This window comes from Orcinus orca, chromosome 5 (genome assembly GCF_937001465.1).
Source record: "Orcinus orca chromosome 5, mOrcOrc1.1, whole genome shotgun sequence".
NCBI classification, from domain to species: Eukaryota; Metazoa; Chordata; class Mammalia; order Artiodactyla; family Delphinidae; genus Orcinus; species Orcinus orca.
In genome coordinates, this window is record NC_064563.1 from 78,872,948 (window position 1) to 78,890,016 (window position 17,069).

General features: G+C 46.4%; 1 protein-coding gene across 5 annotated transcripts in view; it reads left to right on the top strand.

Moving 5' to 3' along the window:
• HEG1 (heart development protein with EGF like domains 1) overlaps positions 1 to 17,069 on the top strand; it is an 82,911-nt gene that overhangs the window by 21,816 nt on the left and 44,026 nt on the right. For 2 of the 5 annotated variants that reach the window (XM_033403863.2, XM_033403864.2), the window contains exons 2-6: positions 2,847 to 3,134; positions 4,830 to 5,129; positions 11,156 to 11,509; positions 12,641 to 12,988; positions 16,479 to 16,754. In XM_033403863.2, the coding sequence (XP_033259754.1) occupies positions 2,847 to 3,134; positions 4,830 to 5,129; positions 11,156 to 11,509; positions 12,641 to 12,988; positions 16,479 to 16,754 (1,566 nt within the window). Of the gene's footprint in view, positions 1 to 2,846; positions 3,135 to 4,829; positions 5,130 to 7,732; positions 8,104 to 11,155; positions 11,510 to 12,640; positions 12,989 to 16,478; positions 16,755 to 17,069 lie in introns of those variants that run through there. The other 3 variants (XM_033403865.2, XM_033403868.2, XM_049710332.1) reach the window with 3 other exon arrangements.

The following is a 17,069-nucleotide window of genomic DNA, read 5'->3' on the forward strand; positions in this document are numbered from 1 at the left end:
CACAGAATATTGGGTTGAGTTCCCTGTGCTATACAGTTGTCCTTGTTGGTTACCTATCTTATACATAGTAGTGTGTGTATGTTCATCCCAAGCTCCTGATTTATCCCTCCCCCATACATTTCCCCTTTGACAACCATAAGTTTGTTTTTGATATCTGTAAGACTGTTTTGTAAATAAGTACATTTGTATTATTTTTTAAAAATTAGATTCTAGGACTTCCCTGGCGATCCAGTGGTTAAGACTCTGCACTTCCAATGCAGCGCAGGCAGGTTCGATCCCTGGTCAGGGAACTAAGGTCCCACATGCTGTGAGGCATGACAAAAAAAAAAGATTAGATTCCACATATGAGTGATATCATATGATATTTGTCTTTCTCTGTCTGACTTACTTCACTTAGTATGGTAATCTCTATAGGACCACTTTTTTTTTTTTTTTTTGCGGTACACAGGCCTCTCACTGTTGTGGCCTCTCCCGTTGTGGAGCACAGGCTCCGGACGTGCAGGCTCAGCGGCCATGGCTCACGGGCCCAGCCGCTCCGCGGCATGTGGGATCTTCCTGGACCGGGGCACGAACCCGCGTCCCCTGCATCGGCAGGCGGACTCTCAACCACTGCGCCACCAGGGAAGCCCTATAGGACCACTTTTAAACACACCCTTGGCTTGAGGTTTAGACCACACAGGCATTGTGACTATGTGCTGCACCCTCATGTGAGGGCTAGCTTTATGGTTATAAATTCTTGAGTGAGAGTTATTTTTCCAGATTCCCTTGCTGTCCTCTTCTGCAGGGCAGGTTTGTTTCTATTTGCCTTACATCCAAGGTATAGCCCTGGTCCTAACTTCATATAGGAGTTTCCTCTCAGACTCCCTCCTTAAGAATTTTGTCTCTTATCTCCTGCATCCCTGTGGCCATCAGAACAGAAGTTCAAGGTCACAAATATTGAGCAGGTGCCCCAGGGCAGCTGCCAGCGTCAGAGTTAGCTCAACTCTCTGAATTCGAACTCTCAGTTCATTTTTGACCTCACAAGATTTGTGTGCCAACTCACCAATGCATTTAGAAGTATTTTTTTTTAAAAAAAAAAAACATTTTATTCAGCATTTTTAGTTGTTGTTAGTGCAGGGTTATTCAGGATACTGCAGGACTATTGTCTACCTTTTAGTTTTGTTTATAGAGTGCATTTTTCCTGCCTTCCATTTTTAGTCAACCCTCCAGGGAGACAACATGGTTCAGGGCTAACCATGTCCTGTCTTCATGTGGCCACTCTTTTCCTTTTGAAGGCTGGAATTCCTTGAGCTGACTGGATCTTGGGATATCCATCCTTTGTTCCCTGAAGAAGGGGACGTGGCTGCTTCCAGAGGCCCAGCCACGCTCACCATTGGCCAAGTCTCACACTCATCTTGAGGCTGTAATAGAGCTAAATACAGTTCCTTCCCTTTGCTCATGGCTTACCAGTTTTGGAGCATGGGTTTTAAGTCCCTTCTGCCTCCCCACAATCACTTTTTTTCTGGCTTCTTTTGAGAATAACTTCTCTCATTGTGCCAAGTTGACCGAGAGGGTAGGGAAGGCATCCTCAAATCCTTTCCCTTCCTCTTTGGAGGCCAGCTTGCCTTTGCAGCTCAGAGAGGAAGAACAAAGGTTACATGTGTCCATAACCCCAGAGTCCCAAGTTGAACTTGTGGACTTGGTGGCTGCCCCAGAAACACCCCTCCACATCCCATTTCTAGCTGATTGTGGACCTTGCCTGTCTGGGCCTGGGCCCCAGAGGAGCCCAGATGCCTAGGAAGCTCCCTCCTCCTTAGGAAGCTTCTGTTAATTATCACTTACAGGAAAAAGAATAGGAAGCATGAAAACAGTAATTCTCAAGGGGCTCGGGGAGGAAATGATTCCCTTAGGAAAGTGTGTCAGAATCTCTTTACGGAAGAATTTATAATCACCACCCCTCCAACTCCAGTAAGTGAGCCACTGCTTCAGGTTGGAGTGGACCAGTGTGGGGACAGTGTTGAGAACCATTGCTCTAGAATTGCACTGTCCATATAGCAGCCACTAGCCACATGTGGCTAGCCTGCTCTTGAAGTGTGGCCAGCAAAATACTCTCTGGATTTTAAAGATTTAATACTAAAAAAAGAATGCAAAATATCTCAGTAATTTTTGTATCAATTACATATTGAAGTACCATTTTGAGTATGTTGGAGTAAATAAAATATTTATTAAAGTTAATTTCACCCGTTTCTTTTTACTTTTAAAAATGCGGCTACTACAGAATTTAAAGTTACCTATGTGGCTTGCATTTGTGGCTTACTTTATACATCTCTTGGACAGGGCTGATCTAGAAGATAACTTGCTCCTTTGGGATTGTGTGTGTGTGTGTGCACCCATGTGTGTATGATATTTTGAGTTGAACTGTAGGTTCTGCCTGCAGGCTTTACTGGTCCGATGGTTGGACATTTTTGCCTGACTCGTATAGATAGAAGTGACTTCATTCATCCCTGCAGAGCTTTCTCAACAGCCCCCGATCCTAAGCAGAAAGAAAAACATCATTCCCAAATGGGAAAATAAAAATGGGTTTTTTCAAGGACCCATGTGATCAGCAATAACTTCAAATTGGTCTCTTTCTATCAATTTTCATCACTTATTCCACTTGTTATAAAATTTAACCCTATATAGTATTGTTGCTTCATAATTTCTTCCCCTGGATTGCAAGAATAATTACTGTTGGAAAAAAGAAAGGTGAGATCATTCTCCTTGAATCCACTTCTCCTGATATATCTGCTCATATACCTTTTCTGAAGGTTTACTTCTCTTTTCAGAAGCCAACAAGTCCTCACTGATCCATTTTCCTATTGTTTCAGCTGCTGTAAAAAACCACTGGCTAGAAAGCAACACTGAACAACCCCACACAGAAAATATTACCTTTGATCAGAATCAAGTGGACTTTTCAACAGTGGTCTCCAAAGAGGATGTGATGGTTCAGACCCCCAGGAAGAGCCACGCTTCTTCAGATGCTCCAGGAAACTTCCCTCCACAAACTGAAACAGCAGCTACAGGAAGAAGTGACTCTTCAAGGAGGACAGATGTCACCATTTCCCCTGTTGGGCCTGAGAGAGCAGCCGCTCTGACTTCCCAGAGCAGCACCTTAGGTGAGTTTAGGCTGATGACACTCATGTCATGCATGTATGTCCAGTCCTGGAAAACCTAATGTCTGCTGGTCTCTGCCTTCCCCCATCCTGAGCCGCAGTGCTCAGCCATGGGTCCTGGGCCAGGGTGAACCAGACCTGTGCCTCAGGCTCCACCTGGGGCTCCCTGTGGTTCACGGAGTTGTAAGCCTAGACCAGGTGAGGGTGCAGTTTTGCTGAGTGGCCTGACCGGTGCCATGGAATCTACATTCCACGGCCAGACTGAATCCACACAACAGCGGCAGTCCCGCCACATGCTGCAGTCTCCCAGGTACCGGGTCTGGTGGGCTGCTTGGCTGCGTGTTCGTGTTGACGTAGCTCAGATGGCTGTTCTCGCTGCAGTCCGCACAGCTCTGTGGTTTGCCATTTTTAGCAAAGGATTTCAAGAAGGGGCTGGGGCTGGACGAGCAGGATTTGATTGAGGAAGGGAAGACAAAGAAAGCTGACACCAGCTAGTACCTACGCTATACCAACATGTCTCTCAATTCTCACAGCCAGTGGTGAGGTCACGTTACTCTCATTTTAGGAATTCGGAAACTGAAGGTAGAGAAATTAATCAATCCAACGTGTGCAGGTCAAACAGTTAACAGGTTTCAGAGCTGAGATTTGTGCCTAAGCCTGTATTGGTGGGAAGGGTGGCTGAGGAGTGGGATGCCTGGACCATATGAGCAAAGATACAGAGGAAGGAAGAGAAGTGTGGCCTCTTCGTGGGTGGCAAGGCCAGCAGCCTCCCTCGGGGCGGGCATAAGTCACACACAGAGGAGAGGAGCTGCGGGTAGGACAGTCATGGGGTGGGGTTAGGCACAATTACTGAGGACTTTGAAAACCAAGCAGTTTTGATTTGGTGTGGTGGGAAAAGTCACTGGAGGTTTTCGAACAGGCAGTGACATGATTAAAGTGAATTTGGGCAGGGTTCACTTGGCACGTGGGTATAAGATGTCTGGGGTGAGAGATGGGGCAGAAGGAACCTGGAGTCCAGGGGACCACCCAGGCAGACACAGAAATCCAGATACCAGGTGCTAACATGTGGCCTGCTGGCCTCAGGGATGGAGAGGAAGGGATTGGTGAAGACTTGATAAAATCGATACAGTTTGGTGATGTGATGGCCTAAAAGTAGAGGCTGAAGCCGTCAAAGATGACCCTGTGGTTTCACACCCTAGTGATGGGAGGTCTGGTTGGGGGACTCAATTCTGTAAAGAGTACCTAGGACAGTATTTAAAGTTCCATTCGTGAATGATGGATATAGAGCTTAGAAACTGCCCGTGACGCAGCCTGGGTTTGTTGGTCATCCAGATAGTGGAAATTTTGTTTATGTTAAATTCGAGTGAATTCTGGGAGCAACTTTGTGGAATGTGAGTGATGAGTCATGATGATCAGAAGCCCACCTCTGGTTCTTTATCGTCTGATACTTAGCTTCATTGTGCCCCTTTGCTGATAATTTTACCACAAAATGCAGAATCTTTGTTTGTGAGATCTGAAAACAGTCTTTGTCTTGGTTTGTGGTCTCTCCTTCAGGAGGTGATTTTTCATAGAATGAACAATGGCTCCTAATTTCTTCTCGTGTCTATTTTATAGAGGTCAGAGGTGAGCCCACTCAAAGATTGTTCAGACATTTGGAAGTCTGCTGGTGGAATTTTAATTGTTGCTGTCTGCTTTCAGCCTTGGGAAGGCATCGCCCGCCGTCCAGCAGTTCAGGGTCAGAAGGAAGAACCGCCCCTCCTCACACGGAAAGCGGAACATCCTGGGGTTCCCCGGCAAGGGGGCAGGGGCTCCCTGAAGAAGTGACTATGCACACCCAGGTGGCTGCCACTTCAGTTTTGACCCAGTCTTCTCTTCCTGCTGTGGAGGGGGGAGAAGAGACCACACTCCCCAGGCAGAGAAATTCCTCAGGACCAGAGCTCTCCTGGCTGCCTCTTTCCAGGACGCTGGCTCACTTCCCTCCCTCAGACCAGTCCGCATGTGAGTACTGCTATCCCAGCTGCACCCTCTGAAGTCATTCAGAATAGAAATAAATAGCCCCGGATAGCCAGCTAGTTACATGCTCATCACAGGGGCTGAGGGGAAAGGACTTTAAGCACCAATGCAAAGTATTGGTTCAAAGTACAACCTGCCCAGTTTATCTCAGTGTTGAAGTTCATGTCTAAAATGTATTTTCTTTAACTGTATAAGGAGGAAAATAATAGTTGGTCTGGTGGCTGCTCTAGGCCTTTCCGTGCACCAACCCCTGCTTCTCCCGTCTCCCCACACATATACGCATAACGAAGACTGCGTGCGGCTGGTGTGTGGTGTTGCACAAGGGGCAACACCAATTCTGGGGTGAATGAAATGGTGAACATTGTTTCACTTGATGAGGAGTTATATTTGTATTTCTTCATTATTGCAAAAATGTTTCTTTCAATGGCAAAGATAACATAGATAGACATTTTTCTGGGCATCATTTCAAAAAAACTATACGGGCAGGTGTTTGCAAGACTGCAGCAGTGGAGCGCTGGCCTCTCTGCATTCCAACCCCTAGTCATCAGTTATGTCTCTGTGCAGGCCTTCCATCTCCACTGAGCCTTTTGTCAACCCTCTGAGCCTCTGTGCCATGTACCTTGTCACACCAGCTTATCTGATGCCTTCTACCCAGATAGCCTGTAATCTGCTTGAAGACACAGATTGTGTTTATTACTTCTCTTAGTTAGGTTCCCCTGCCCCACAGTGAGGTACAGTTGATGAGTAAGGGGGTGAGCATGTACCCAAATATCACAGGGTTCATCCAGCCACAGGCCAATGTTGGAAACTCTGCCCACTGTTTCTCTTTTCCAAGGTTTTATACCGAGCCTGTGCGTGCTTCTTGTGTTTTCATCTCCATGCCATAGGGAGCAGGACAGAGAGGGCTGGAAATATTCTTGGGAAATAGGTGGCTTCAGAAATTGCCATTTCAAAATTTTCATAGGTCAGAGGTTTTTAGAAGTACTTTCCAAGACTAGGGGTTCAGGTTTATGTCATCAAAGCAAAAACAGAACCCAGAGGCCCTTTCTGGAATGCCTATTTAAAGCAGCCCATTCCCCTTCCATATACTCTGTATACAGTTTCCTGCTGACTGGGTATATATGTAATTTATGATTCATATTTTTAGGAGATTGGTTTTTAAGATTATTCTTAAACATTGGTTAGATAGGATAAAAGCTACGATCCTTTCCAGCTTCAAAGTTCTGTGGTTCAGTGGTTTACAACCAGCTTTATGAAATGGTGGAAAGGAAGCATTTTCTAGGAAGCTAAACTTGATTCTGGTCAGGGTCATTTAATATTTATACTTTAAATTCAACCCACTACTGTGGTATATATACTGTGGTATATTTGAAAATCAGCCTATGTTTCCAGCTCCTGGCCTTGACTCTGTAGTCACCTGTACTTTTTAACATTAAAAAAATAATTAGCCCTCCAATTCCTTGAGCATTCACTCTTTTAGAACCTTATACTTTTAATTTTTGAAGAGTTCTACCATATCGTTCCTCTTCCTTGAGTTTCACTGAGCATTTCTATTTCTTCTTAGTGAACTGGATGTTCTGTGCTAGGTAGGGTCCCACCTCCCTCTTAGATACTGGAGGGGGCTTTGTGTGCTGTTAAATGAAGGGATACCCAGGCATCCAGGACTGTCTGGATCTAGCCTGACAGCCCCTGCTCTCCTCCCCGCAGGGATGCAGAGGGGACATGAACGAGGATCCGAAGCCACATGGGAAACGAAGCTCTGCTTTATTTTTAATGCTGGGCTGGTCCCTGCTACCGTGCTAACCAGAGCTCCGGTGTACCTCCTACCTCCTCTAAAATCCAAATCTTGAGATTTAGATTTTCTGAGCACAGGATCTAGGAGCGCTAGGCATGCAGGCAGGAGTGCTGAGAAAGCCAGCAGGACTTGCCCGAGGCAGACCGGGAGTCACCCAGCCCAACTGGCCTCTCTGTAGGGAATCGAAGCCAAGAGGGAATGGGGTAGGGGCGTGTGCTTTGTGACACTTGGCTGCTCTGTCCACTAGTAAACGTGACCGAGTGAAAGTCGTGGCACTTGGACCAGTCAGATGAGTGATGCTTCTCACTAGGTGAGCGCTAGGATTCCAGCCAGGAGCCTGGCCTGGGGAGGATGGGAGTCCTTATTTGAAACATGAAGGGATTAGATCAGTTGATCCGAAAGATCCTTTCTAGTTCCAGCATCTGTTATTCCAAACACATCAGCCTTTGTATTCGGTGACTCCTTTCACTTCGCATTCTGCTACATAGAAACATACACACAGCACAACCTCTTCTGAGGCTCAGGTAGTCAGGGGTTACCTGCTTCCAAAAATAAATTGCGTGCTAATAAATGTATGTGTTAAAGCAGGTAAAAGCCCAGACAGCTAACTCAGATTTTAAAAAAAGAGATCGGAAGCTGTTTGAAATCATTTTGCTTGCTGCTTTAGATCTTTTGTTGCTTTTTTTCCTTCTGTACTTTTTATATTTTCTATAATGACCATGTACTGTTTGATAATTAGGGGGAAAAGTAAGCAAAGCAACTAATAGGGGAAAAAGTTCTCTTTTAAAGGCAAAAAGAGATATGTGTATGTTGAATTATGTGAAAATGGCTACAACTGAGCACTGAATTTAGTACTGAGCTTCCTGGAAGCCGGGGCACAAAGGGAAACCGAGTGAGGCATGCTATTATTGTCAGATAAAGTGAGTATACAATTTCACCCATAGGCTTCAGTGTTTGGGGGCAGTACATTCTAAGAGGAATATTTATGTGAGGAATGTTGAGGCTCATAACAGAAAACGCCTTCAATTGCTGTTTTGTGGACACTGTGCTGATGTTCTTTAAAAGGTGATATTCTCTGTCGATTCTCAATAGGAGCTGAGGGTGTAATAATGGATCTCAACTCATGGAAGTGTTTCTGTGGGTAGCTGAGCTAATGTGGTCCAGGTAAATTGCTTCGTGGTGATTTCACTTTGTAAAGGCAGAGGATATAAATAACTCAGAAGGTTGTAGATTTAGCCTATCTTTCCCAAATATCAGCCGCTCCTGCCAGATTTTTGGCAAGTTCTGGATAGCAGCCAAGCCAGGGTGAGCACTGTGATGCGTGCCTGAGGCTCCAGTATGTCGTGTTGTGACGGGAAAGTGACCCATATAGTGTTCTCAGAGGAGTAGGCGTTCCTTTCACCTCCTATTATAAAGATTAGGGAATTTAGGTTTTTTCTGCTCCCAAATGGATGGGCTTCACATTTTTGAATGGCTGCTTCAAGGGTAGAAAATGAGCAAGGAAAGGCGATTATTAAATAATCAATAGTGCTGGTCTGCTGATTAGAAACGTGGTACATTTCACCCTAGATGTATTTAGCAGGCGCTCATTTAGTAACATAAGTGGTGACTGTAGGTTAGTTTGACCAAGCATTTTCTCCTCTTATTAAGAAGCACCAGCTCTACAGAAGTATGCACACTGCTTCATAGCTTTACTGTGAGGATGGAACAAGATTATAGATATAAAGTACTTACGTAGCACAGTATATGGAGGTGTACGTGAAGTAGTGGCACATCGTAATTGGTTAGTAAAAGGCAGAGCTTTTAATACTGATGAGAATGAGATGGTGAAGCAGTGTTCCACAGAGCCCTCAGGGTCAGGGAAACCCTAGCCATTTTCCTTTTGTGACTTCCAGCAGTTGTAACTTTTACAATTGTATTTCTGAGGCCATTGCTTTGCTGGACAGGTATTCATGCCGAATCCAATAAAACCTCACTGTGCATTGAATTCATGAAATAATGCAATTTACTGGGAATAAAAGTGTTTTGAAAGAGCACTCAGCAATCTGATGAGGCTGTAACTGGTGGATATAGATGGTGGCTCTAATGAAGTTAGGCCTGAGAAGCTAAGTGGGCGAGTGAGGATTTGGGGCATGTCTGTGTTGTGCTTTCCTTTTTTTATACTGAACCTTTGTTTTTTGTTTGTTTGTTTGTTTGGAGCAGAGAAAGGTTTATCGCAGGGTCAAGCAAGGAGAATGGGTGGCTTGTGCTCAAAAACCCCAGGTCCATTTGTTTTTTTTGCGGTACGTGGGCCTGTCACTGTTGTGGCCTCTCCCGTTGCGGAGCACAGGCTCCGGACGCGCAGGCTCAGCAGCCATGGCTCACGGGCCGAGCCGCTCCACGGCATGTGGGATCTTCCCGGACCGGGGCACAAACCCGCGTCCCCTGCATCGGCAGGTGGACTCTCAACCACTGCGCCACCAGGGAAGCCCCTCCCATGTTTTAATTACTAGTTTTATGGATTGCCTGCATCTTCCTTGTCTCCATGAAGGTCCAGTGACCAGACCTGTGGCCTATGTTCTAGGTGTACCTGGTTTTATGGTTTTGTACAAAAGTGAAAGGAACCTTTCTGTTTCCTGTGCTCTCCCTATATGTATATATTTGATATTTATTTGTGCTTTTGGTCATGACTGCACATTGGACTCATCTTCAGGGACCCGTTTATAATGAGAACTTCCTTTTTTCCTTCCTTTTTTCATAATTAACAATTTGAAGGCTTTCATTATATAGGCATAGAGAGTACTTTTTTAAAATTTTGGCTTAAAAAGAGATAAAAGCACTCTTCCTTCTTACCTTTGGATCTTGCCCACTCAGCAAGCTTTCCTTCAGTTCATTCCTGTTTGGAATGAAGATTTCAATGTGCCCTTCTGGAGGTCATTTCTCAGGGTGTCCTTTGGAGAGTTCTTTGTGGAAGGGAACCACCAGCAAGCCACAGTACTTCTGCAGAGCACACTGCACATTTTGACCAGTGGTGTATAATTCAGTTCTTGAGGTTCTTGACGATTGATCCAGTGTCTGCCATCCATTTCATCAGAAAAGCTGTTCTCGACCTGGAGTCCTTGGCCTCCTGGAGTGGTATGTGAGCTCGAGAGCTGGTCTCCCAAGCCTCATGACCTAACTATAGTAACGGAGCCTGTTGCTTTTGGATGGAATTAAATCAAATCAGTGGGGTAACAATCAGCATCTCCTGCTGATTAGAAGCTCTGTTACTTAATAAATGCAGCTCGGTTCATAGTCTTTCAAAACATAAGGTTTACTATGGCCATGAGGTGGGGAATAATAAAGAACACTTGATGGTGGCAAGGCTGGGAATTACTCTTCTAGGCCAGCATTGTTCTGACTGTGGTCTGCAGAGCCCTAGGCCTCCTGAGTGGTGACTGGGCCCCCTGCAAGGCACCCACTTTGATTCATTTTTATGTATGGGTTTTTTTTTTTAATTTATTTTATTTATTTATGTTTGACTGCATTGGGTCTTCTTGCTGTGGACTTTCTCAGTTGCAACGAGCGGGGGCTACTCTTCGTTGCAGTGTGCAGCCTTCTCATTGCGGTGGCTTCTTTTGTTGCAGAACACGGGCTCTAGGCACGCAGGCTTCAGTAGTCATGGCATGCGGGCTCAGTAGTTGTGGCTCGCGGGCTCTAGAGCGCAGGCTCAGTAGTTGTGGCGCACGGCCTTAGTTGCTCCGCAGCATGTGGGATCTTCCTGGACCAGGGCTCGAACCCGTGTCCCCTGCATTGGCAGGCGGATTCTCAACCACTGTGCCACCAGGGGAGCCCATATGTGTGGGTTTTAATCTATAATAGCATTTGAACAAAAGGGTTACACTGCTGAAACAAAGGAAAACAAATCCTGCACCTTGTTACAATGGTCTGTCCTGTGTAAGTAATAAAGTGGGATTCAAGAGCAGAAGTTTTTAGCTTCCTCTATAAAGACAAATGAAAATCATGTCTAGAGGCTTTCTCCTGTCTTCCTCTTAGCTTGATCTGAAGCTTTTATTGTGCTCGGTGAAGAACCTCATGCTTCTCCACTTAGCTCTGTGAGGAGAGGGCGGGTGAGTGTGTTATGTGTGTTTATCTATTAGATCCACCTTATCTATATTCATCTACCGAAATGTAATTAACATCATTTGTATCCAGATACACCCCAACTAATCTTGAAGCATATTTTCTTCCATTTTAGCTTCTGGAAGTACGGAGGATTTAAACAACTCTACTGCTGTCCACAGCCCCTCGGTCAGTGGGACAAAGAGTGTCCATGTTGCTACCATGTTCCCCAACGGTGTCCTAAAGGTGCTCCAGTCTTTAGCCATCAGTCCAGGACCTCTAAATGAGACAGAGCGTTTCCCTGAGGACTCTGAAATGACCACAACTTCAGCATCAGTCCATTCTTCACACTCTGAGGCAGGGTGGAGAAGAAACAGTGGAGTAATCAGGAGCCCAGGGGATGGGGAACTCACTAAGCCATCCACAGAAAATGGAGCTGGCATTACGTCCTCCAAGGTCTCATGGGAATTTTGGCAAAATGATTCCCCAAGTAAGTCTTTGATCTTTATTTAATTTATTATGGACATTTTAAAATCGTTGCATTTTCTCAAGGAATCACTTTAAGACCATTTGCAACCTTTTAAAAAAAAAAAACCACTGTGTTCTTGGATAACACCATCTCCTTTATCTGGTATACCACATTATCTCATTTTGATTTTCATCCTCATGACATGTTGTGAAATTAGTCAAATAGGCGTCATTCCTCCTGCATTCTTGTAGATGAGGAAACTGAGGCTCATCGGGTTTAAGTAGTGAGTGCGTGGTCTTTAGCTCACTCACCACAGAGTTGAGACCCCCGCCTTGAGGTCCCACTGCTGGTGCATCTTGTCACTCTGCAGCAGCATCTTCAAACTGAGAGCTGGCCCGCTCTGTAAAGCTAGCTTCAGTTATCTTCTGTACAGATCATCTTTACAAAGAAAATGTGCAGATATAAACATACCCCCTAAATTCATGCTTTTAGTGTACCCCCTATAGTTGATTTTTTGTTTGCTATACTTCAAAATTAGAATAATCTTTTTTAAAATATAAATCTATTTAGCTATTTGGCTGCACTGGGTCTTAGTTGCAGCATGTGAGATCTTCGTTGTGGTGTGCAGGATCTTTCTAGTTGCGGCATGCGGGATCTAGTTCCCTGACCAGGGATGGAACCCAGGCCCCCTGCACTGGGAGCACGGAGTCTTAACTGCTGGACCACCAGGGAAGTCCCCAAAATTAGTTTTATTAATAATAGAACTGTCTTAGAAAAATGCTCTAAGCACAGTATTTGGGCACATTGTATTTGATGGACATAACAGCATACTCACTGGCTCATAACACCCCATGTTTGGGGGGAAAGAGAATAAAACACTCAGGCCTATAAGTTACTCTGCTTTGCACATACTGTTTAAAAGCTCCCGTCTTCACCAGTTTTTATTTTTAGTATTGATCTCTTACTGACACTGAAGAGTTTTGAAATAATTATTTAGAACCTGAAAATGCACGTCAGGTTACACGTATAGTAAATACTATACAAGGTCCTTGCAAAGGGCACCTTCTCCTAGGGAAGACTCGCGTCTCGGCTGTGGAGGGATCTCTCTTGCATCCATCCATGTGATGGCCTTTTCTCTCTGACACCTTTCAGCCTCCAGAGGACACCAACTCGCCAGCAGCTCTGGTGTGGGGAGTGGCAGCTCCGTGTCTCAGACAGCGACTGTGTCTCGGTCAGTCCCACTGGCAAGAGGTGGAGAGAGCACTGCTCGCTGGTTCCTGACCGACAGCGAGCCATTCGCAGATGCGACCGGAAGCTCCACTTCCCATCCTGAGGTTGTGAACGCTTCGGTTTTGACCCGGTTTTCAGCCTCCGCCCCACAGTCTCGAGGAAGTGACCCAGCGCCTGGTGAGAGGAGCTATTCCGAACCGGCCACCGAGTCCTTGTCTTCATCCTCCTCAGAAAGCCTGGGCTCCTCGGCACCACGCGGGGAGCGCTCCAGTGAGTCTCCGTTCACGGAACCGCACCCCGCGGACGGTGGAGGGGTGCCTGGGCTGCGATCTTCTGCCGCATTAATGAAATAGCTCCGTGGGCCCCTCATTATTCCCAGGCCATCCTTCTAGCTGGTTGATACCGATATCCCTGTATATCCCCCAGTTTTTCTGTTTTATCTCCAAGATGTTGCTGTTGCCACATGCCCCTCCCACGCACAGCTCGGGGACTTCTCTGCCGTGTCCTTCCACCCCATATAGCGCCCGCCCCCGCCCCCCCCCCGCCGCCATACCCCCATGCCTGCCGCAGTCACACAGCTTCTGGAAGGTGAAAGTATCAGCTTCTCGTGAGTGGTTGTTCACCCCAGGTCTGGGCTTTCATGGAGAGAAATTCTTTCACCGCCTTTTAAGCAGCTTTATTGAGATATAATTCACATTCTATACAATTCACCCCCTTAAAGTGGACAGTTCAGTGGGTTTCAGTATATTCACGAAGTTGGGCCACCATCACAACTATGTCATGCCAGAACATTTTCATCACCCCAAAAAACCTCTGAGCTCATCAGCAGTCTCTCCCCATGCTCCGCTATTCCCAGCCTCTGACATCCACTAATTTACTTTTTGTCTCTATGGACTTGCCTCTTCTAGACATTTCTTATACGTGGAATCGTACCGTATGTGGCCTTTTGTATTTTTCACTTAGCATCGTGTTTTCAAGGTTCATCCACATTGCAGCATGTCAGTGCTTCGTTCCTTTGTGTAGCCAGGTCCATCCATGTGATGGACCACATTTTGATTGTGCTTTTATCCATTATTGGATGGGTGGGTTGTTCCCACCCTCTGGCTATTATGAATAGTACTGTCGTGAACATTCAGGTACAAGTTTTTGTGTGCTCTTGGAATTGCCAGGTTATATGGTGGCTCTATTTCTGACCTTTGAGGAGCTGCCACACTGCTTTCCAGAGTGACTGCACCGTTTTATATTCCCACCAGCAAAGTACGAAGGTTCCAGTTTCTTCACACCTTTACCACCACTTGTTATTGTCCAGCTCTTTCGATTCTAGCCATCTTAGTGGGTGTGAAGTGGTGTCTCAAGTGGTGTTGGTTTGCAGTTTTCCCAGCTGACTAATGATGGTGAGCATCTTTTCATGGGCTCATTGACCATTTGTATATCTTCTTTGGAAAAGTCTGTTCAGATCTGTTGACGGCTTTTTAATTGGGTTATTTGTCTTTCTTTAATTGCACTGTAAGAGTTGTTTGCACATTCTGGATACTTGTCCTTTATCAGAGATGCGATGTGCAGACATTTTCTCCCGTTCCGCGGGTTGTCTTTTCACTTCCTTGATGTTGGCATCTGCAGCACAAATTTTTTAATTTTGATGAAGTCCAATCTATCAATTGAGAAAACTTTTCCTTTTTTTTTTTTTTTTTTTATTTGCGGTACGCGCGCCTCTCACTGCCGTGGCCTCTCCCGTCGCGGAGCACAGGCTCCGGACGCGCAGGCCCAGCGGCCATGGCTCATGGGCCCAGCCGCTCCGCGGCATGTGGGATCTTCCCGGACCGGGGCACAAACCCGCGCGTCCCCTGCATCAGCAGGCGGACTCCCAACCACTGTGCCACCAGGGAAGCCCGAAAACTTTTCCTTTGATGATCCTTTTTAATAATGTTTTTGGAAAATATTTAAAAACAATTCTCAACAGCCTTATCAGTGTAAATTATATGCCGACTAAAGCAAGAATGCAGTAACTTATCATTTAAGCTTATAATAGATTTAAATTCTTACCTCTCCACCACTCATGATAGCAGCTCTTTTCCCCCCTATGAGTACCCTAATTGATGAGGAAAATTAACATTTATCACTACTGATGTGACGTGGAAAAGCGTACGCTGTATCGTAAAGAATACCACATGTATGGGTGGAGGCTGTTTGCTCTTTTATGTCTGTGAATGGAAAACACACACACTGTCTCCTAAACACAAGGAATCCTTTCCGCCCTACCCCTGTGGCGCTCTGAATTTTTGCCATCCCAGACCAGGAGCTCATGTCCCATAGCCTTTCCCTCTTCAGTACCCTGCACTCTGCAGTGAGGGCGCAGTTGATTGGTGTGGAAAATGTGATCTCAGTGTGAGTGGACCTTGGGGTTCGGTTCTAAAGCACCAGATAAGGAACAGCCTCATTCCTGAAGCCCCCTTGCTCTGGGTTAACATAATGCTTTCTCCCTTTTCCTCTGAAGAGCCCACAGCTGACCGATTCTGCCATCCAGCTTTCAGAGTTCTTGGTTCGTTCCTTTTTCTGGGTTCAGATGCAGCCCCTCTGTTTCAGGGCATGACTTTCCCCTGTGTTAAGTCTGTCAGCCTGACAGGATTGTTGGCCTAAGTCTTGTGTAACAGAGCCTCGACCATCATTGTCCGTCCCAGCCCTGTCCTCTTTGCCAGGGAGATTGTGCTCGAGTACACTCAACTCTCCAGCCTCTCCTGGTGGACTTTCTGTGGGTCTCTTAAGTCCTGCTGCCTGGGTCAGATCACATCTGTGACTGGGTCCTGGCTTTCTCAGTGCTGCCCCAGGTCACTGTGTGTCCCTGTCCCCATTCCTGTCTGTCAGTTAATGCAAACCTATCATGAAGAGAACCTACACTCAGCTTTGTATCCATTTTCCACCAAGGTTGGTCCATGGGGTGTCAAGGGCTAGACTGGTCTGGGAATAAGAATAAGAATCAGAAAAGAGCCTGTTTGTCTCATTAGATCCAGATGTGTACGCCAAGAAGAATTGGACCTCATTTCCATCATTTCTGAAAAGAAGGATTTATTTGATAATATAATAATCTAAGATTCTTTAAGTTTATAGCATAAAACATATACCCAAGAAAGGAGGAAAAGGATACTTATTCATGTGTCACCTGTCCCTGTTTTATCCCTACCAAGGAAATAAAACATATACGTTAAAAAAAAAACAACCAAGCCCACCCGTAACCTCTGACCACAATGCCATTTCTCACTGATGTGCTAGGGTGAAGAACTACACTATAGAATGACAGACAGTGTAGAACAACAGGCCCTGTGTTGATCGTGTATCGCTGGTCCTACCAGGAGGTAAAAACCTTCCAGGTGATACTGGCCTCCCTCCCAGGCCTTGTCGGGTCTAAAGCCCCAGCAGGGTTGTTAGTCTTTTGCCCACTGTTCACCTCTCCCACTGCCACCACCGATTTCCCTGACATAAACACTATTTATTATGTATCACCGAGCAGAAATACCGTATCAATCCTGTTCACTAAGTAATAAACCTTCCCATAAATCCAAGCCACCTGAACAGCAACGCTGACCCCCGCACTGCTTCCTGAGGTTTCAGTCACTGGTGCCTTTGCAAGAACAGCACACAGTTTGGGTTTTCACCTTGTCAGTTTCAAATAAAAACACTGAGAAAGCCTAGGGAAGCGTCTGGCTGACACAGCCAGCTCTACCCCCCGGAGTGACCGGCCCTCCCCTTTTTGGCCCTCTCGCAGCCACCGAAGACAGTCCTGAGCTGGCCGTCAGTTCCGAAGTGGAGGAGGGGGCGCCCGGAGCCCGCGCTCACAGCCCGCACACCTGGGCTACTTTCACTGGAGTCGGGGAGCGCACGCTGCGATCTCTCACCAACGGCAGCACGACTCCTGGGGATGTGGAGCGCTCAGCGGGAACGCCCAGAGACGCGGAGCGCCCCACTCAGCGGGGGAACGTGACGGCGACCTGGGATGCCCACGCGGTCTCGGGTTCACTGGCAGCCTCGCGAGTGCTCGGAGGTGATGGGCAGGACCTCTTGCCGCGTTCCCTCAGCTCAGGTGTCAATTTGCTCGTGATCCTAGAGTGATCGAGTTCGCTGTCAACCCAGAAAGTGCCTTACCGGCTCCCTGTGAAGAGGACTTTCCGGGTTCCCCCACCTCCCCAGCACTTGCCCCGGGCATTTGCGGTGCTGTCTGGCAGGATGCTTGCAATGAAGAAACCTGGCCATGTTGTGGCTTAGGCCAGTCTCCTGGGAAAGAAATATCTCATTGTACAGAATGGAAAGTTGGGAGGGTTTTCCTTTTTCCACTTAGGCATAACAATTGTTCTATTTG